This window comes from Myiozetetes cayanensis, unplaced genomic scaffold, assembly GCF_022539395.1.
Source record: "Myiozetetes cayanensis isolate MyiCay16 unplaced genomic scaffold, myiCay2020 scf3, whole genome shotgun sequence".
In the NCBI taxonomy this organism is placed as follows: Eukaryota; Metazoa; Chordata; class Aves; order Passeriformes; family Tyrannidae; genus Myiozetetes; species Myiozetetes cayanensis.
In genome coordinates, this window is record NW_026087521.1 from 22,764,339 (window position 1) to 22,786,736 (window position 22,398).

At 38.3% G+C, this 22,398-nt stretch overlaps 1 protein-coding gene across 1 annotated transcript in view; it reads right to left on the minus strand.

Annotated features, from left to right (window-relative positions):
* Window positions 1–588: 588 nt before the first annotated feature.
* Window positions 589–22,398, minus strand: part of CPED1 (cadherin like and PC-esterase domain containing 1) — a 148,522-nt gene continuing 126,712 nt past the window's right edge. The window contains 7 exon segments of the mRNA XM_050324204.1: window positions 589–4,965; window positions 4,968–5,028; window positions 9,911–10,057; window positions 11,909–11,996; window positions 12,754–12,855; window positions 13,117–13,337; window positions 21,723–21,859. Coding sequence (XP_050180161.1) covers window positions 4,802–4,965; window positions 4,968–5,028; window positions 9,911–10,057; window positions 11,909–11,996; window positions 12,754–12,855; window positions 13,117–13,337; window positions 21,723–21,859 — 920 coding nt within the window. The 3' untranslated portion in view covers window positions 589–4,801.

A 22,398-nucleotide genomic window follows, 5' to 3' on the forward strand; every position in this document is an offset into this window, starting at 1 on the left:
AACCAGTTTGTCAAGAGCTGGGAAAAGACCTTGTTATTTGAGTTTCAGCTGAAAGGGACTGAATCCTGCTCCTCATTAGGGAAGTTCAGTTCTAGAGGAAATCAAAGGGATGCTGAATAGATGCCGTGTTTCATAAAGACCTCGGTTCAGATTTCATTTGAACATATGCTTCATCTTCAGTTCAGGGCTCCTTAACATGTTGCCAAGGCCGTTCAATGTGCTTGAGGGATGGCAGGAAGGGCTGCCCACAGGTGCAAGGAGCTGGCCAACCAGATGAAAGAGCCTAGAAAAGGGAGAAGTCCATTGCAATAGAAACTTGTGCTGCAGGAGAACTTGTTGGGACTCTACAGGTTCATCTTGACCATTCAGGTTAATGACTTGAGTAGGTACTGCCCCCAACTGTCATGTAGCACTGTTTTTAGTACAATCAAACCACAGGCAAGTAAGTCTAAAATGCATATTTTTACTGTGTAATCAGAGCTTTTCTGTTCAATGGATAGTGTGAAGTATCAGTAAATACTGCAGCACCAATACACTGCATTATACACTGACTGTTCTGGTGTTTTGAAGATTTACATGTGTAAGATGGCAGTGGAGTTTGAAAGATGGATTTTTCCTTAGTAAGGGCAAGCTTCATGAAGAGCTCAGTGCTAATGCAAACAAACTACTTAACACAACACAGCTGTTTTAAATTCATCAGAGAAAATCACTGCCCCAGATAAGAGGCTTGTTCTACCTCTGTAGCACTCATTAGATCTTTTGCTGTTGGAATTGGCAAAAAAATTAAATTAATAACATTGATACTATGAAGAACTGTGAAAAGTGCATGAATTTGCAACAATCATATTTTAGATTTCCAGAAGTTGCTAGTCTGACAAAACACAAACTTCTAAGGTCATCTGAAAAAAAGACTAATGTGGAGTAGAGCCAGTACAGATAGTCATAACAGTGAGGTAAAACAAGCCAGATGCAAGGCTAGCAAGCAAACAAGAAGGTAAGACCATATTTTTCATGTAAGCCTACAGGGACTTGTTTAGCAGTTTGACTCTATGCCAAATAGTTCACTGCACCTCTAAAAATTGCTTTACTCTTTTAGAGTAATCTGAAAGATCCCTGGACTGCAGTCAACTTAATATCACACATATCTGCATCTTCAAAGCATTCTCTTTGGCTCAACATAGCAACAGAAGCATAACTATTAGTGGTTATTTCAACCTTGAGGTAATTTGATGGCCTGCTACCCCACCCACTAAGCAAATAAACTGACTTTGATGTCCCTTTAATATGTCACACAGGAGAAAAATAAAGGCCTTGTATTTAACACTGTGAAAGAGATTATTCTAAAGATCATAATTTAAAATGAATACTAAGATTAAATATTATATTCGTACTCTATTCTTTAGTCTCCTTGCTGTATTTGAAGTCTAGCATCTCCAATGACAGAGGTGACTTCTCAAGGCATTTCCCTACAAATAGAGAAATCTTTTTTTATTATAGCCAGTTATTCCAAAGATACTCACTAGGATGGACTTGATCATGGTGGCCATCTCCCCTGCAAGGCTCAAACCCAAATCACAGTTCAACATCTATGTAATATTTAATGAGAGATGAGGGGCTGCAGTGCAGTGTCATTGGACACTGGTAAATCATTCTCCAGCTTCAGCTAGAGTTTAAAGGGATGCAATAAGAGCTGAGATTACTGCTCTGTATCTGAGAGTATTTATTTTGCAGCATAGTTCCAGTCTCTCTCTACCTGTAGCTTAAAGTATACCCTGGTTGTATTCTAAACTCCATGTGCTGCTGGGAGTGTTTGAGCAGGAAAATTTACTTTTCAGTTTACTTGCTCCCCAGCCTGAATATTCCAATTCTACCACCAGTTTCAAGGCCACTTATGTTCTGTGTTAGGAGGTGGAACTCACCTTGACAATTAGGTCCTTTGCTACTTAATGGTAAATAATGGGACTGAGGTAAATATATGGAATATAGGAACACTTTAATGTTTATTTAGGCAAAGCATCACAGCAGATTTGATAATTCTAGAGTAAACTATTGATAGCAACACGTGATTTCACTGGAATCACACAGTGATTCTTTTATTGTCTTAATCCATAAAATGTAATGTGTATGAGCAAGCAACCCTTGCATGTCAGTCTCAACTCTCATCTTTCACATACCTAGAGATGCTAGATACATTTTCAAGTTAAATAATGAAAATGTAGCTTGGTACCTGTTTTAGTCTGCCTTTCCTTTGTTTATTCCTAAGACTACAAGAATCATATATAGTATTCAAAAAAGCTTATTCAAAGAACTCATTTAAATAAAGATCAATTTGCAAATTGTACCAATGACTTTGCACAGACACACATATATGTACATACACATGTAAAAAATAGAAAACACAGGAAAATATCCACTTAAAACATTTGAAAAATATTAGGATTTGGAAAACATTAAGACATCTGGGTGTACAGCACATGTAAACCATTTTGTGGTGAAACCAGAACTGATGAATTGCACATTCAGTGATATCAGCTACACTATAACAAAGTCAGCTCTTTCCTTTTCATCAACAGGCTTTGGTTAAAAAACTCCAAACATAAAAACCCATTTCATGCCTTAAGAAAATTTGTGTACAGAACAATAGCAGTAACAGCATGTGGATTTATATGAGCTACTATAAAAAACCATCTTAACAGAAGCAGAATTGTAATACATCTATTATTGATCATCTTAATACTGAAGACATCTGGCTGTATTTTGCATCTACTAATAATAATGATATGATATTATATCTTTCAGCTTTAAGGCTGTGCAGCCCTGGAATTCCAAACCCAAGAGAATATATTATATCATTTGCATACAATTATATTCTTTAGATAATAATATTGCTCAAAAACAAATGCTGTTTTTTCCATATTTATGCACAGCTTCTGACCCACCTTTCAAGCAAAGCTCCACACCAGGGAAAACCTTACACAGAAATTTGGGGACATTTACTGTAAGCAATCAGCAGCATATTATACAGAAACAGAGATAATCACACCATCTCACTAAATGTGAGTAATTGTCTAAATTAGGAACTTTTTCAGCATAGTGGACGGTCTCCTAAACTAGATGTGCCAGATCCTCTTTTTGAAGATACTCCTATCACCTGGGAAGCCAAACTCCATACTGCATAACAATTTCCCATTGTATCCCTACATATCTCACCTTAAGGAGTATGAATTTACAAAACTGTAGCTGGGCATACAGACCGTTGAGTTCAAGGATCTTTGACAAATCCCAAAGGTTGTGTCATGAACTGTTAGCCCTACTTCTACTAGCACTACTAAGGTAAATGAGATGATGATTCCTTGCTATAATTTTTTTATTCTGTGACATGCTTTGAGGCTTCCTTTCCCAAATTAGAAGCTAATGGAGGGAAAGTACGACAGGAGCTCAGGAGGTCTTTTGTTAGAGCTGCACTTACCTGGTTCAGACTTCCTTCTCTAGTGATAGTGGGAGAAAGCAGTGCCTTGATTGCCTGCTGCATGACTGGATTAATAAAAATCCATAACTGGATAATTAGTAGGGACAACAGTCTTATAGGTTACCTGTCACCCAGCTGTCAAACCTGGACTGTACTTGGTTTCCCATCACGGCACCACAACTGTGAATGAGTGGGTTGCCAACACTGTGACAGGGGACCAGCAGACAGCCTCTCCCTGGGGCTTCACTCACAGAAGGTCTGCAAACATTGCTGATGTAGCTGGGCTCCAGCATGAAGCTACAGTTCCGAGAAGGTCTGAACTGAAACTAGCATTCAGAAAAGGTCTTGTCCCTGCCAAGCATGGGATGCTGGCAGTAAATCTCCTGCTGCCATTGCATCACACGCTCCTCATGACAGATTAATAACCAGATCCTGAAGTTTTTATGTGTGCTTGCAAAGGGGATTTTCCTTATGTTTGTGGTATTGGCTTCACACAGTGGCAAGTATTTTATGAAAATCATGAAGGAAACGGCACTTCCATGTGGGAAGAATACTTGCTTGGCTCACAGGCCAAGGTAGACACTGAAGCACTATCTAAGTGTTCTTCTTGCATATGGGTACTCTCCTAAACTGGAACCATAAATAAAGTTATGTTAACAAATTCACTATACTTACATGTTACATTGAAACAGATACAATCATTCTCAAGTGTAAATAATCTATCTCTCTATTAGCTTTAGAACATGCAAAAAAATAGAGTAGATATCTCTTCCATCTAAGATATAGAGAAGAGGTGTGTTTTCACTAAAACCACTAGAGTTCAAACTTGGCATCATCAGTAAAATGCTAACAGACATTTTGAATTGTATAAACCAAGTGTCTAAATAGAAAATGTTTGATATTCAAGGGAAATCTATCCACATAAAATAAAACTCTTTAACATGGAATGTTATCAGTTTCCAAATACATTCAAATATTACAGTGTCTCTATAAATAGAAAACTATATAGTGCTGAAGAACTGAAGCAGTCCTTTCCAAATGTTCAAGTAAATATATTTCTCTCTCTTTACTATCATTAATACACAGTTGCTTGAGCTACAGCTGTTCTAGTCTTTGACAACAGTTCAAGTAACTTCTTCTCTTTTCTCCACCTTCAATTTTGACACAACAGAGTCACTAGGGCATATCTTAGTTTCATAATGTTTTTGAAAAAATATCACATCCCAAACTGTTTGTGTTTGTTCAGTCAATCAAGGAAGCATGTCAAAATTCTCCATGATTGTCACTCATGTAGTGGTACTTCTCTAGTGCCAGCACTACATCCAAGAGAGGCTATGTGCTGACAAGCTCCCTCTTACTTGCACAGAGCCTGCTGAGAAGGATTTCAGAATATACTTGATTTATTGGACCTCGGACATGATATGGGGACTGAGAATTTGTTGCATAGTCCTGCAGTTGTGATGGTTTGCTTTGACTGCTGAAATACTTCCCCGTGTATAGTGTCTTGATAAGGTCATTGTTATGTGTGGCCGTTCTTCAGAGGGATTGGATTTCACCACCTGCAAAAGAAGTGACATATGTGAGTGCTTTCTGCCTGCACCTAGAAAGATAGATACACAGCTGCATGCACAGAAATGCTGAGGTAGTTGTGCACAAAGCAGATCCTGATACTCTTACCTTGAGCTGCAACTTGCTCACAAACAGTATTTTAATGGCCAGCTTGTTGTTACATACAAAGGAAAGTGCAAGATCTTAAGTCTAGAAATCTAAATGCATAGGTCCATTATACTCAGTTGATTCTGTAATGCTATTTCTAATGTATATTAGATTCTGCTTACTTCATTAGGGACAGTTTACAGAAAACAGTAAAATTCATACTCAACAGCTTGTCTGTATATTCAGCATGTGAAAAAACAAAAGACAGCCCCAAATTGCAGAAAGGTTTAAATCCTGCTCTGATATTAAGCACTTGAGGAACAAATGGTGTGACTCAGCTAAGAGCCTTGTCTCAACTATGAGAATGTCTCACTCTAAGGTCTTGATGCAAACCTGGCCCATCCCTATGTTGAGATGAAAGCACTTCTGTGTCATATTTCTCCAAGAAGGGAGGTATGGTGCAATTTAACATCCCTGTGCCCAGGGCCTCACACTGAGATAACCACAACATGATTCAGTAACTAGTGTCAAAGAATGCTCCACCTTGGCCCCTCAAATATGTATAAAGCTCTGGGATTATCAGGTTCAATTTGTATGGAATAAACAAGTGCCCATGGGACTCATAAGAGAGAAAGTGAAAGGTATGGTTGTCAGGAGCCTAATGACTGGGGAGGGTGGTCTCCTGTGAAATGCTGAAGGTCTTGTCTCAGTGAACGCTCAGTTACTGATGAATAATGAAGCAGCTTCAAGAGAGGCCAAACTCCAGAACCTTGTGCATATGCAGGACAGAAGACCTCAGCCTCAGCAGTGGCAAATCCAGAGAAAGGAGAAAAGGAGACAAGTGGTTAACTTATTTTTAAAATAGTAAATATATGCTGACTTGATAGCTCTGATGCCCATCAGTTTTCCTGCTATATCAATCACAGCAGACACTTGAAAATGCAGAATTCATTTATTAATGCACATATTTATTCAGAAGCATGTTAGCTTTTAAAAAATATAAGGTATATTTACTGCCACTGAACAATCAGCATAAATGTTCATATGTAGTGAATCTCATAATAAATGAGACAAATCATACAAAATTAAGTGTGAGTGAAGGAGTAACATGTGCAAAGGCTTGAAAAAATGAGCAGAGAGGCTGTGAGGACGCTAGGTGAACTGAAAAAAGACCAGGAACTACCCATGTAGAAAATTAATATATCCTCTGATCAATTTGATACAGCTAAGTGAAGGGCTATTATTTCTTTTTATTTAATTATTGCAGGTTCATTTTTCTAAATCAGTGCCTTAGATCTTACAACTATTTAAAAATGATGCCACCTTGAACCAATCACCCAAACTGCATTCCTGTTAGGCATAATCTCCCAGGAATGCAATCTAATGTTCATCCAGCAGTCATCCAGCCACTGATTAAGATATCAAAATCCCAAGATTGCTAGTTTCTATGTTGTGACCATGATTTCATTGCCATTAAAATAGGAAATAAATCTAATTTAAAAATAGCTTCTATAACGGTCTTTATAAGTGCTGCCCAATCTACTTCTCCTTAAGCACTTTAAAAGAATGAGGTAAATAATAAATCAAGTTTGCACATGTGCACAGAACTAGAAGTATGTTTGGGCAGCAAGTACCAGGGTTATGCAAGATAGTTTGTCTCAGCTCAACATAATCCCTTTGAAAGCCCAGATCCCTTGGCAATCTGAGCAAAGATTGTAGGGTCTACAGAGGTGCAGATTTCTATGCTATTAGGCTCACCCTGAAGATCCTCTGAAGTGGGTTGGTGGGAACTCCAATAATTTTTGAGGACAATCAGGGGAAACAGCTTTCTCTTCAGCCAGATAATGAGAACTAAATGAGAACCGCTGAGGGCATTTCAGTTCTTGTTTTTTGACTGCACAGAATGGCAAGTCCCTCCTTCCCACACAGCCATGCTTTAGCTTAGATGGCAATTATAGGGGGGAGTCATCTTCTGGGCATTTAGGAATGTCATTTTTTTAAGAGAAAGAAAGTGAAAGTACAAAGGAATAGATTTAATCTATCTCGTCTGGTTTCAGAAAACATGAAAAGTCCTGGAGTTTTAGACAGTGTTCTTGGCTCTGTCCTCAGAGGCAAAATGCCATTTTTCCTAGTCCAAACTGCTTCAGCACCTGATGAAACTCCACTTGCCAGGATGCAGAAATAAGCTGATGACAAAACTGTTAAAACTAACAAGGTATCGAAAGCATTCAAGGATTTTCTGTTTGCTTTCCTCAAGGATCAAGTCTGGGTTTTAGTGGTTGATGGATTCTCCTGGGCATATCTGTGCCTCTTTCAGGCACAATGACCTCTCAAGCCTCATTAGCAACAGCTTTGTGGGCCAAATTCTGCACTGATCCTCCCCAGAAACACATACTTTCTGTTGAGATTCTTCCAGCAGAGAAACAAGACCAAATCTGAACATGAGCTCATACAAAATTATGGAGGAGTGCATGAAAAATGCTGATAGTCGATCACACCCTGCTGTTTTCGACCCAGTTCCATACAAAACATCTGAAACATTTCACTTTGAAGCTCTTCTTTTTGCTTGTAAGATCTGTGGAAATGGCAAGCATCAGCAGTGACCCACAAAGACACCAACATCTGTGCTCTAGACAAAGAAAGGTCAAAACTTTCTGGGTAAAATGGAGGGAGGTATTTACTCCATGGGATGATTTATCCATCACATAAATATCTGCTCTGTGACTTACTCCCGCTTTTCCAGCTCCATTTGTACTGAGCTGTGTTTGTACCTCTCAAGTTCTGAGCAGAGCAGATTAAAGGACTGGTTAACTAGCCACACCTGCTGATTTTGGTCCCAAAGCACTACAGAGGCCACGGCAATGGCCTGAAAACATGTGAGCTGCTGGGGAGTTGGAGTGGAAACCAGCTGTGAGGCTAACACATGGCACTAGAGATCAGATGGGTCTGATAACACTCCCAAACTTGTGCTCTGTCCCAGGGAACCTCATATTGGAGCAGAGTCCCAACCATTTCCAGCCAATTAGCTCCCCAGACTCTTTTGGAAATGCATTTGCTGTCTGGTAGACTGTGTCTGAGATAAAATTTCTACCTGTGCTTTTAAGGAGAAAAATCAAAGCTTTATAGTTATTAATTGTTTTCTTCTGCTGTGGCTGAGAGAGTTAAATATAATCCATGGGCTACAAGAAAATAGACTTGCTACACATACGCAGACACCACAAGGACATTCCGGAGCCTGTGCTTAAATTTTACAATCATCACCACTGAATTTCAGTTTGTTTAGTTTAAACTACTCCTAGGTTTAATTAGCCACAGGATATTTGGTTTCCAGTGCATACTGTGTGTGTCTGATGAAGGTAACTTTATTTTTAGGTTGTTGCTTTTTTAGGATCTTTAAGGAAAATGTATCATAACTGTCCTGAAATTTTTTACAGCAAAAGTTAGTACCTCCACTTCATTCCTGGTGCCATGGCCCACCTTTGTACCTGCAAAACTCTACAGAGCTTCTCTGCTAACCCTGAACACATTCAGGTCCTGGGAACAAGTTTGGCCAAGAGTGAGGCTTACAGAAAAATTGGCATGACTTGGCAAAATAAGCAAAGGGGGTTTATCATTGAGAGGTTTGGAAAACATTTGGTGGTCTCTCTTACCTAAAGTACTTTATTTTGACAGAAAACTAATTATTAAAATCATGCTGAAAAACTACTGGCATTTAACTTGTGAGGTGCTAGTCTTTTTTAACATTTTAACATTTATGCACTTTTGATAACTCTAATAAAAAATAAATCCAAGGATTTTCTCCGTGAGAATTAAGTTTTTGTATTCTAAATGGTATATCAAATTACTTGTGTCATTATTCTAGTGAGTAACCAAATTTCTTCCAACTGGTAGCTTCTTACTGGCTAAAAGTCCCCAACTGACTATGAAACATTGTAAATTTATTAACTCTTGATTTCAGAGAGCTATCTTTCTTCGCATTCTTTTTCCCCCTCCAGTTTTAACTTTTGGGTAACAGTTTGCTCTCATTCTGTATCTCATTCTATCAAAACTTCCACCTCTCTTTTGCTCGCTCAGAGAAAATGCAATCTTTCTGAAAGATATGACAACCACAGTCTTATGGTTCTAAACAGATTTTAGCTAAATAACCTGTGGTAGTTTCCTAATCTTTTGTTAAACAATCCAGATTCATTTCATAAGAATAAAGAACCCTGTAGCATTACAGGCAATTTCTCACTTACACTTCTCTTTGTACAGTTGGTTACTGTAACTATCCCAGAAAATTTTTTTCTCAGACAAAGGAAAACAGATACATAACAGTAAGACTGGCCCTTCAATTTTAAGCTCCATTTTAATTGTATTTATGGTTTGATGTGAGTGTACTGAGCTGCTCAGTTGGGAAGCCGTTAGACAAAAACCTGTGAGACTGAGGTACAGTAAAAAGACAAACAGTCCATGAAGAAGCAGCAGGGTTATATAACACATAACAAATAATATAAGAACCTGGAAACTGTGCAGCATCCTTTTATACGAATTACCTTTGCAGAAGAACGTATTTATTCTTATGTTGAGGAATCATCACTACAGTAGTTTAGCCTGTCCCTGCATCACCTTATACTCCGAGCAGTGAGGGACAAGTGCCCTGTACAAACTGCTACACCCACGATTTGTATTCAGGCCTAACTCTGAGTCACAAATACTAACCTCACTGAATACCCTTTTGTTTCTAAGCACCTGACAGGTAAAATATCTTAAATACCTGGAAATTGTATAAGTGTAAATTATTACCTCATGGAAATGGCAACCACACTTCCCTTGCAGGAATTCCTTGTAACGTCCCATGGTGATGACAAAGGTGTCTACCACTTCATAGCCCAATTTTTTTGCTGTATCCAGAATAATCAAGTTTTCATTCCACAGGTTTTGTATTTGTGCCTGCATTCCAGATAAAATATTGCAATGTCTTGTCAGAAAGGCTGTTTAAGGGGTATTGTGTCATGGAAATGAATAGCAAAACTGCATTTTGAATAAGAAATGATGTTATACTCCAGGCATGAATTACTATAAATTCACTCTTGGAAATGGCTACTCCTCCAAGACTGTTGTAGATTTTTGCAGAAATTACAATTAGTTGTGCAGCTTCCTTTATAGGAAGATTTCAAGTTTGTTTAAAGTATAATTACTGGGCAATGGTTTTTTAACATATACTTAGCCAATGTGAGGTATAATTCAGAAAAAAAAATCCAATTATAAAGTTGTCTGTTTAAAAAATGGTGAAATTGTTCCTGTAAAATAAAATTCAGCTTCAAATAAAATTCATTGAGGCTGTTGCTTAAAAGGGAGTAAAGGACATGGGTATCTTAAAAAATGGTTATACTGAAGAACAGATTATTATTTCTGAAGATACTGTAGGAAGGCCAAGAATAGAAACAAATTTAGCCATAAAGGTGGCAAGGCAGTGGATTTGACACTGCAGATAGAAGAGCTTTGAGAGTAGCTGGGATAGTCCTGAGGCCTAGAGCTCCCAAACCACATGGGTAATTTGGCATAAGAAAGAGAAAATAATGTCAGTTATTCACTATAGTTGATTTCTGGAGTTTTGCCAACTTTCTGAATTAAAAAAAAAAAAGAAAAAGGTACTCCTCAGAAGCCTTTAATACTCTTTCCATCCTTGCCTCACCTACCCTGCAGCAAAATTCTTCTTCCTCCTAGGACTGAACTCTGCTGAAACCTATGGTAGGAGCTATGAAAATGTTTCTTCATGCTGATGACAACAATTTCCCTATTATATTCTATTGTGGTCATCCAGATAAATTAAGAAAATGGTTTGAATCAGTAAGAAGACATTTGGTAGAGAAAAGGTAGATAAATAGTTAGGCAGAAAGAATGGGCAAAATCAGACAGGATAGTCCCTGCAGCAGAAAGAAGGGTGAGAGTAGCAGTAAGTCACACACTGAATACAGCAGTGTGTTATGGTTGCAAAAAGACGTGGGCACCAGTCCCCAGTGTGAAAGGAGTGCTGTACGTAATCTATGAAAGCTAATAATTTTCTCTTTTCGACACCTGTGAATAGCTGGAGCATGACACACAGTGCTGGCAGGCATCATTCACTCAGTTCTGCCCTCCAGTGCTTCTCATCCATGCATTTTATGTGTAGGGAACAGAGAATCAATGTCCAAATTGTAAATAAAAATATTGAATTGAATGAGTTACAAAAGCTCATTGAAATCAGCCCATTTGTTACTCTGAGGGTCTTGGATATGATTTAAACTAACTGTAACATATAATTAACATACAAATAACAGGCTGGATTCACTGGTGCATTCCAGCTGCTCTGTAATGTTCTGGTTTCACAGGTGAGTTCAGTTAGATTTATGAGAGTTATGCAATGCAGCCAGACCAGTAAATCTGATCCAGCAGTAAACATGGAGGAAACCTGGGAAGGGCCTATGCTCAACATGGTACAAGGAGCAATCTGCTTATCCCTAGCACGATTTCTCAATTTGGACAACAGGATTAATATTGGAACTTCTTCCGGTTCTTGGGATGGCTGACCAAGCACAGCATCTCCAATGGCTCTCTGATTGCAATGTAATCCTTAAAATAAGGCAAATTGATTTGAATCTGTATTAATAAGCAGTATGAGCAAATACAAACATGAATTTTTCTTTGGTCCACTTAAAGCTTGCTCAGCAGAGGTTGCAACATATTTTGACCAAATAGCAAAATTAATGCTGAAATTACAAGTTTTCCATGAAAATACATTCAAAATGTACTATAGCTTACCTGTGATAGAGAATGTATTCCATCCACTGGGAGGTGAAAGCCCATCCCTATGGATTTGATAATTACCAGGATATTTGATAGATTTTCCCTGTTTGGCAAATTAAAAAGAAAAAAAAAGGACAAACATTTTAATCACAGAATCATAGAATATGCTGAGTTGGAAGGGACCCACAAGGTCCATCAAGTCCAACTCTTAGGCTTGCACAGGACCATCCCCAAGAGTCAGACCATGTGCCTGAGTGTATTGTCCAAACACTTCTTTAACTCTGGCAGGCTTGGTGCTGTGACGATCCTGTTCCATTGCCCAACCACCCTCTGGGTGAAGAACCTTTTTCTAATATCCAACCTAAGCCTCCCCTGGCACAACTTCAGGCCATTCCCTCTGGACACCTCTGTCACTGGACACCACAGAGAAGAGATCAGTGCCTGTCTCTCCTCCTCCCCTCATAAGGAAGTTGTAATTGCAATGAGGTCTCCCCTCAGTCTCCTCCAGGCTGAAGAGACCAAGTGACCTCAGCCGCTCCTCATATGGCTTCCCCTAAAAGCCCTTCACCATCTTCATTGCCCTTCTTTGGACACTCTCCAATAGCTTAATATCTTACTTATATTGTGATGCCCCAAACTGAACACAATGTTCAATTGCAGAGTAGAGCAGGACACTACTGTGGCTTCACCTTGAATATTTACTTAACAGAAACATCAAAAGACAATGTATATTTATTTTTTTCAAAGCCACTTAAGTGCACACTCATGAGAAAATAAATGAAGTTTTTTTTTAAAATTGTTGTTGTTTCTCATAATTTATCATATCAAAACTTGGAATAACACCAAGTACATAGCATTACCTGCTCAACACCTTTTGGATAATTTGCAGGTGATTGGAATTAAGCCACTGAACACCACCTACAATTAATACAGTCTGGTCTGTGTTCTCCAGGGGACGTGATCTGAAACCCAGAAAAGAAAAACAACACATCTTGCTTTAAAACAGATGGCAAACATTTTAACTGCATTGCATTGCATTTCACTGAACTGTATCTGGCACCCTGATCAGAGGCCTGATGTAATTTTCTACTATTTTTTAATCACACAACACGGTCTGCACATGTTATGCTTAATTGTTTACTGTCTTTAATTGTGAAATGTGTTAAACACATTTGTGTGACTAGAACAACACAAACAAGGGTACAGTAGAGTTCGTACAATACCTCTGCAGCAGCTGCTCCAGTGCTTTTTCAAAAGTCGGTCTCCGGTTTGCATTCATCCAGAACTGGGGGTAGTAGGAGTAACTGATAAATGTTTTCCCCTCATTGATATTATGATAACATTTAACATCATGAGTCTTTTGCCATTCCTGAAGAGTCTTATTCACTCTTTCTATTAGATAGTACATCATCCCTCTGTTAGTTGAGTCACCTATAAAAAGAATCTTTAGAGGGAAAAAAAAGATGACTTTGAAATTGTACAATCCAGAAACCAAAAGCTTAGAAAAGAATACAGCTACTCAGGAGGTCTTTAAACTCTTCTCATAATGTTCAAGTAATACCTCTGTGAGCTGCCTGTTCTCCAGACCTAACATCTCAATACTAAAGTTCTCCTTTAGAAAATCTGTGTGATTTGATCAATAAAAAGCTATATTATGTTTCAAAGACAAAAAGTGCAGGTTACAGATGGCTATAGCTGCAAAGTTAGCCCCATATTTTTCATCCTTGGTGATAAATTTTTTGTTTATCTGTATATTTCCTTCCAATTGCTAAATTGCTACTGCACAACTGCTCTCATAATTGTTCACAGCTTCCTGCTTTTTTTCCTTCAGTTTTTCATGTCCCTACACAGCATGTCTTGATTAATGCCTGCCTTCTGTAAAGCGAGTTAGAAACACTGTCAGGATGACAGAAGTACTTTAAGTATAGCAGTCTTTGCTGGGCTACTCTGAACTTGCAAATGAAGGAATTCAAATTTGGGCTTGTTCCTGTTCATTCTTACACTCCTCTGACAAATCAAACATCTCTGTATTTGGAGACCACAGAACTTAGAGTGGTTTTGTGGGTTTTTTTACGCAATTGCTCTATTTTTAGTGGATAGGACTAGCAGTTCCTTCTGCTGAAGCAGGTAAACAACGATAAAATAGTATGAGAACCCAGCTTCACTGTGGTTTGCCAATGAAACTGTGTGCATAATCAGTTACCACAGCCACCTCAGCCAGAAGTCCACACTGAGGAGCAAAAATGTAAAACTGGGAATCAGAAACCCCATAGAGCCATAACATAGTAACAGCCCTCTGCTCTGCACAACAGTATGCAGCTTCTCCTACCTCCTCTGGCACTCAGGGTAGCTGGCACCCTGTAATCTGGTGTTTTGTCATTTCATTTCTTAATTTGGTTTAGAGTTTGATGTTTCACCACTTCCAGATTGAATATTTGATTATGCAAATAAAATTAAGACTGCACAAGATTACATGTTTAAGAATACATTTCCAAAAGTTTTTTTTAGAGACTCTATGTGGTGGAAGCATCTTGGACTTCACTCATCTAATACATATCTATTTATCTATTCCCTTGAGGAATGTTACAGTTTCGGAAACTGATTCCACTTCCCACTATTAACCTATTGTGATTAAAAATAAGTCACAACAGTGTACCAATGACACTTTCCACAGAACAGAAGCAGTTTCAGATGAACATACCCTAATCTGATGTTGGGGCCAGGAATGGGCACAGCAATGCCTTCAGCTTCCCATGCCCTGCCCATTGTGGGCTGCGGAGCAGCCCTTGACAGATTACGTTTGGTAACAAACAAATTAAAACTAGCACCAAGTGCATAGAGGCTCTTCTACCTCCTGTCCTGGACCTCTCAAAGCTGCTCCATAGAGCAAATTCTTAAACAGCTGCTCTTCATGCTTGTAGTAAACAAGAACTTCTCTCACATGCAAGGGGGTTTCCAGCTTTTCACATTGTGTCGGAAGAAAACCCTTTAAACCAAGTATAATATGACACACAGAAGTCAAGGATCCTTGAATCCCTGAAAGGACCAGTTGGATATTCTTTCTTTCCCTCTCTGACAGACACAAACATGCACACAATTATTTACAATTAGGAAGACAGTTCATGCTTAGAGTATGTCCTAATGCTACAGTAGATTAACTTGAGGTTTTAAACAACAATTCTTTTAGCTTGCAAAATCTACTAATTTCTTCAGTCTGCCTATATCCATGTCTCTTTAATCTCCATTTCCATCACTGTAGTATCTAGATGCATATCTATTTAAAAAGTAGTTCTCAGATAATAGCAGGCAAGGATATCATTAGCTTGTAATGTGGGTGAGAACATTTCTGTGAAAACACAACACATCATTAGCAGAATAACAAACAGGCACTAGCAAGTTACACACATACAGCAATTGGTAGAACATACAAGATTGTTTCTCTTCTACTTCTAGTAACATACAACACTATTTTCTTATCACAGCACATGGGAATTGCAAAGGAGCATATTCAGCTATAATATTAAATTGGCAGATGTGGCATTTTTATCTCATTCTTCATTCTACTGTGATAAGGATTCTCATGGACACTTTCTCCTAACTGTATTTGGTCTTATCTACCACTCCTTTCAAATAGCAGGACAAAAACCTTCATGACAAAAAGGAGAGAGGAACTATGGCTAAGGCCAATAAAAATGATGCACAGATATCTTTTTTGCCAACACTGTGCATTTACTATCAACTTAAGTGTGAAGTGTCATGCTAAAGATTTCCAAAGTCTCAAACATTGCAGAGCATCAAAGACTAAGATCAGCTCATAGGTCTCTTTCCTATTCTTTTGATGTGTCAAAATTAGAGCAAAATACACACACACATCCCAATTTCCACTACCAAATAATTTAGCCTTGTAGGGCTTTACAATTTCTATACCTAAACAAGCATACACACATAAACCATGGATCCATGAATGAATTTTCAAGCCTTCCCTGTGGTAGCTAGGTGGCCAGGTTTGCAGATGCAAGGGCACTGTGTGCAGTCATTTAGTGAATCAGTATCAGGAGAGACAAGTTAGGTACAATTATGTCTTAAAGTTGCAGTTCTAGTCCATAAATGCCATATGAAAATATCAGGTGGGCTTTAGCATAGTTGTTGTCCTGATGTTCTGAGAGTGTGATGGAGCTGACAGGAGCCAGAGCAGATTCCTTTAGATAGTCAGTATAACAGGATGAAATAGGTAACTGTTACAGCCCTGACATACTTGAAATATCATCACAAGATTGATGAGACTGCACACAGCCTATCTCCAAAGGATGTTGTGAGTCTCAGAACGTCTCCATTTCACTCTTAAGTGAGCTTGTTATGAGATGGTGAAGCAGGAGGGCAGGAAATTATATCAGACAGCTAATGCTGTTGAGTGACTGAGTGTCCATCTGGGAACATATACTCATTTCTAGGAGAAGTTGCGGCTGAACATGATGAGTCAGGATTGAGACAGATGGCAACATCACACTGGTGAGGAATACAAGTTGTTTCACTTGTAAATTAACACAGACTCTCAGAAACAGGTCAACTAAGAGAATACTTGAGACTTGATATAAGTGGGGAAGAAAGAAATGAGCCAAAGTGGACTTGTGGATTTACAGAAAGGCAGATGAAAAGCGTAGGAGATCCTCAAAGATGTCAGTCAATTACAGAACCATAGGAGCTTTCAGTGAAGAAGTCTGGTTGTTCAAGTAGATAAGAGCTACATCATTGTATCACTGGAATCAAGCAAATTTGTTTAACTCCAGCTACATCTTTCACAGTGAAATTACAGCATTGTTGAGAGATATGTCATTAACATTAGGACTGCAGTATCTGAAACCTATGGTCCCTGCTCTCTAGCTCTAAAGTCTCTTTGCAGTCATCACAGGAGGGTATCAGCAGTCATCCTCTGGAGACGATGTGTGCTGGGATATGGAAGGGAATGTTCTGCCATAAGTCCAGAGAAGATGTCAGACAGAAAGGTAGGTGTGCATTCTTTCTAATCCAATGCACCTCAGGCTGGTGGATGAATAGCAAATCACTAGCAAATCTGCATACATACTGCATTCATTCATTAAGACTTTGTCTGCATCCAACAATCTGCTTCTAACTATTGGTTCAACCATGCTGTGAGATGTGTAAATCCTGGAAAAATAAACAAATTCTTCTCCCTAAAACCAAAATAAATTAGGTGGAAGAAGAGGACATCCATAGGTAATCCTACCTGCTTTTCAAATTGCCCTTGTGCAGAGCTGATCAAGCACATTTTGTTGTGGTATGCAAACCATCAGAATGCATCATTCAAAATTCATGTTCTACAAGTCAGCTTCATTTTCAGCAAATGCTTGGGAGCCTCAAAAGTTAAAATAAGTGGTGTTTAGCTCGAGGAAGAAAACCTATGTCCTTCAGCTAACCCAAGAGCTTTGATGAATTAATCATTCAATGTAATTGAATGCGTGGCAACTGTAGCCCTGTTTATTTCTATACAGTTGCATGAACTCACTGTAGCTGCATGTACCATGTGGTATTTAATATGATTTCTACCAAAGGCTCTAGGGATGACTAGGACAATAATGAGGAATATGATGGCTCAGGTGTGTAGAATACATCATATCTCTTTTTTTTTTTTTTTTACACGTCTGGTACAAGGCTTAGTTATGTACTGTTCAAGTTGATGAGGATTTGTTTGCAGGATGACTAAATGATCAGGCATATATAAGGTTATAATTTCACCAGACAAAGAACAACACTTTTACACAGACAGATGTTTTCAGTGTCTTCTCTTGCAGACATTTTGTGTGAAAAATTCCATTATGGCTTAAAGGCTTTGAAAGATTGTGTAAGCATAGTGGAATTCAATTCTTAACCAGACCTATCATTATAAATTAACCACACTTAGGAAATTTAAACACCTGTAAATTCAAAACACCACTTAACTCTAAAATATTATAAAGAAATTATAAGCTAAAATTCTTGTTTTAACAGCTGAATTTTAAGCACTTCAGCAAATATTGTCTTTTCATATTTCCTGTTCTTAATTACACATGGTTCAATGGTACTTAATTATAGGACTAAACTCTGGGTAGTATTTCTCAGTGATAAGCAAAATATGTATCCCTCCTGCTGTTGAGGCCAACTTTCTATATGCTGCTAATTGGGTAAATAATAACCTGTTAGAACCCATTTTCCTCCACCCATTTTTAAAATTTATTGTACAAAATTCAAAGCATCATCTTAATACAATTGTATATGTCTTACAGTAAGAAGTCATTAACCACAGTTAGAGAGAATTTTGTTGAGCCAATATAATACAGATATAATATTTTATTATGGCTACCAATTTCTTTGATTCAATTAGAATATACACGTGGAGTTCCCTAAGAATGACATAGTCTGCATCTCATTACCCTTAGAGTTTAAAATGGAGGAGAAAAAAGACTGTAGATATGAAAAATGGACTGAAGGAAAATCTATTCAGCCAGAACAACCTTAACCACAGCACTTCAAAATTTTCATGTTTACTGTGTTTGAAATGCAAACATATCACTTACTACTCTTGCTAACAAATCATAAAGCAAAATAAGACCTCATAAAACTGTTTTTGTGCATATACATCCTTTCTTATGTCTCCATTAGCCTGAGGGTTATTGTTTCACTACAGGTGGTCTTTTACATTTTTATGAAACAAAGTGTCCTGGTTTTGGCTGGGGTAGAGCTAATTTTCTACCTAGTAGCTATTACAGTCCTGTGGTTTGGATTCAGAATGAGAATAACGTTGATAATACACTGATGTTTTAGTTGTTGCTGAGCATTGCTTACACTAAGTCAAGGACTCTTCAGATTCTTCTTCTGCCCTGCCAGCGAGGAGGGTGGGCAGCACAAGAAGCTAGGAGGGGACACCCTGGATAACTGATCCCAGCTGGCCAGTGGGGTATTCCAAACCATATGGCATCATGTTGAACAATGAAACTGAGAGGAACTGGCTGGGGGTTGACAACCTCTGCTCAGGAACTGGCTGGCCGCTGGTCAGTGGGTGGTGTGAAATCGCATTGCGTATCACTTCCTTTGTATATTTTTTATCATTATTATTTTCCCTTCTTCTTCTGTTCTGCTAAACTGTCTTTTTTTCAACCCACAAGTTTTACTTTTTTTCTGATTCTGTCCCTCATCCCACTGTGGGGCAGTGAGTGAATGGCTGTGGGGTGTTTAGCTGCCTGCCAGGTTAAACCACAACACGCAGAAACAACTTAGCTCAAGCACAGTTTTATAAGCATACAAACTAAAATAGCAGTTAGTGATGATGTGAAATCAACAGGAAGTCACAGCCAAGGAAAGTTAATTTCTCTTATAGAGAAAGGAGATGACAATTTTACAGATGAGCTTTGGAAAATAAATAAATTCTAACATAAGACATGAAAGCAGCTTGGAGTTGGAAAACAAATTAGAAAGCATTTTTGAAGGCTTAATTATGATGCAGATAGGAAAGAAGTGGTCTGCTTGTGTGATCATTAATATATTTCAGAAATATTGGCAAATGAATAAAAGAAACTAATGAGCAAGAGATATCTGTGTGCTGCATTTTATCAATGTTCTATGAAACATGAGACAAACAGAAGAATTGCACTTAAAGATACAGTTGATATTCAATGTGCTGCATTTCAAACAAAAAGAACATTCACTTTACATCTTATTCATCACCCCAGACTGCACTTGTGCTTGGGATTACCCTGACACAGGTGAAGGACCTTGCACTTGGCCTTGTTGAAGTCCATGAGGCACAGAAGCCCACCTCTCAAGCCTGTCAGGGTTCCTCTGGATGGCATTCCTTCCCTCCTGCAAGTTGATTGTGCCACACAGCTGGGTGGTAAACTTACTGAGGATGCACTTGATCCCACTTTCCATGTTAAACAGCACTGGTCCCAGTACCAACCCCTGAGGCCCATCGTTTTTCACTGCTCTCCACTCGGACACTGAGCTTCTCAGTAGCTCGTCCATAAAAGATCCAAGTTTCTTAAACATATAAGACAGGCAAAAGTCTTTTGCAGTGATCCCCTGAAATTTTTTTCTTCTACTACATTGCTTAGACTATGCAAAGGAATTCTAAGGTTTGACTTACAACAGGCAGCATCAGGATCTTATCAGCCAAACAGGGAGCCATTTTTATTCATCTACGTTTAGTATGAAGAAATTCTCTCTTAGTTCTTAAGTTCTACTGAAACAAGGGAGTTAACCTGTACTCTGCCTTTATTCATTCGGTGAAAGAAGAAAAAATGCTATTGCAAAACATCACACAAAGCTAAAATCACTACAAACTGATGACAAAAAGGGAAAATATAGGGAAAGATATAGGGAAAATGTACCAAAAGGGGAACATACTTTAGAGTAATGACTTTAAAAGAATAAACCAGTTAAATGGACATCTGTGCAAAGATAACAGGAGTGATTCAGCAGATTTCTACAGAGCAGAAAAGGTTATCAGTCAGGTGACTTATGTAAAAGACACAGAATGGGAAACAAGTGCAATTAGTTTTACAGGGATTTTTCTTACAAGGTGTTAATCATGTAGGATCTGAGTCTCATCTGACACTAGAATAGATCAGTGACCTCAGAGAGTCAGAACATCACAGAAGTTGAATTAAGAAATTAAGCTCAGAGTCATTTCATATACTTGGTTTTAATGGACTCTTAGCAAATGTTTTTGATGCTGGTGAATGTGAGTGGTCACATTCAGGAGGTGGGAACATCAGCAAATCCTCCCAGCAATACCCTGGCAATCCACATCCATAGTAGCATATTGTTCCATCGTTGTCCTTCAACTGCCTGACCAAAGGGTGTTTGCTTATTGAAGCAGCCTGATGTCCATGGAAATTAAAGACCAAAGCAAAGCTATCAACTTCTTGTCTATTTTTGCTGTGGTCAACCCAGAAGTGCTTGTTTTGTACATGAGGTGCAAATCAAGCCTCTACTCTGTCATATAAACCAATATTATTTTAGAAAAATATGTTAAGAGAAATGCACAGCTCTATAGTAATTGAGAAAACCACATGCAGAAATAAAGCCAAATGGCAATAAAGTACTTTTGCAGGGCAAGAAATTACCAGAAATGAAGAAGAAAATGTTAATTGAAAAACTATTATTTTTGTATTTGCCTATATAGAAATGCTCTTCGATTTTATCAAAATGCCACTTTTAGTTACTGTTTTCTTAACTAGGCAATAAACTTTAACATCTTTATAACAATTAATTACTTACTTTCTGGATACTTGTATCCTCAGTAAGGTACCTGAGCCTCAGATCAGAGCTCTCTCTCAACAGTTTTACAGTCATAGCATGCTTATTAAGGAGACCTTGTATTTCCAAGCAATCACCTTAGAAGCTTCACTAAAAGAAAAGAATGTGCAAGAAGACTTGGTAAGATTAGTGTGCACAAGCAATGCCATGCATTAGGTATGCAGAAGAAGAAAACCAACTTGCATGTCAAATGTGAGACAAATTGTGACAACAATGCAAATCCATTTTGCCATCCTTGTGTACTCACTGCAGGTCTGACTGGTAACCATAGGTCTTGAAATTCCACTGGTGTGACCTAAGATCCTATGTGAAATGGCAGCAGACAACTACCTCTGTGTATGAGGCTAAATTATGGATAATGGTTGATTTTTGACCCTGTTGATTTTTCATCTGAATATTTTTCCAGTTATAATAAAAAGCGATTTTTCTCACACATCAATCATAAAAATATTTTGAAAGCTTCAGGACTAATATCCAGGTAAATAAAATTAATTGAAATGTAAAACCTATTACATACCCTTCTGCCCTCCACACAGCGCTGGAGCTCGGTCTTGGCTAGCACAGAGTATCGGCAGCCATGGGGCTGCCACGTTATTTCTCTCCAGTCACAGGTCCTGTTGTCAGAGCAGCTGAGGCAAGGGACAATCCACTGCCCTGGAAAACAGCAATGGGAAGTCATCACCTCCTCTGTATTTTTGTGAGTGGTTTTATTATGCAGGAAGCAAGATATTTTTGAGTATTTTGTCATGGGAGTTTTTCCAAAATTAAATGCCCTCTAACCCTTTAAGACTATTTCCTTCCATTGTGTTATGTCATTTAGCTAGGGTGGGAGTTTTTCCTTTCCCTGAAAGAGCTGTGAATGCTCAAATCTGACAGCTTTTCATGGGTTCATTTCTTAGTTCGTGTTGCCTTCTTGTAGCACCTTGTCCTTTTTCAAGAGAAGGGATACAAGAAAGGGAAAAGTTGTGAGGAGGCCTAATGCAAAAAGAAAATATTCACATTCAGAAGCGTCTAAAGACAAGGTTCATTCTCATCTACAACTAAACATTTAAAGGCTGGTGTCTGGTTGAGTACATATATATATATATAGATAGAGAGAGTACCCAATAGAAAAATGAAGCAGGATGAAGACTTTCTCTCAAAAAAACTAACTTTAGTTTGTGAGAGTTCATAGGACTTCCCAGACTGCACAT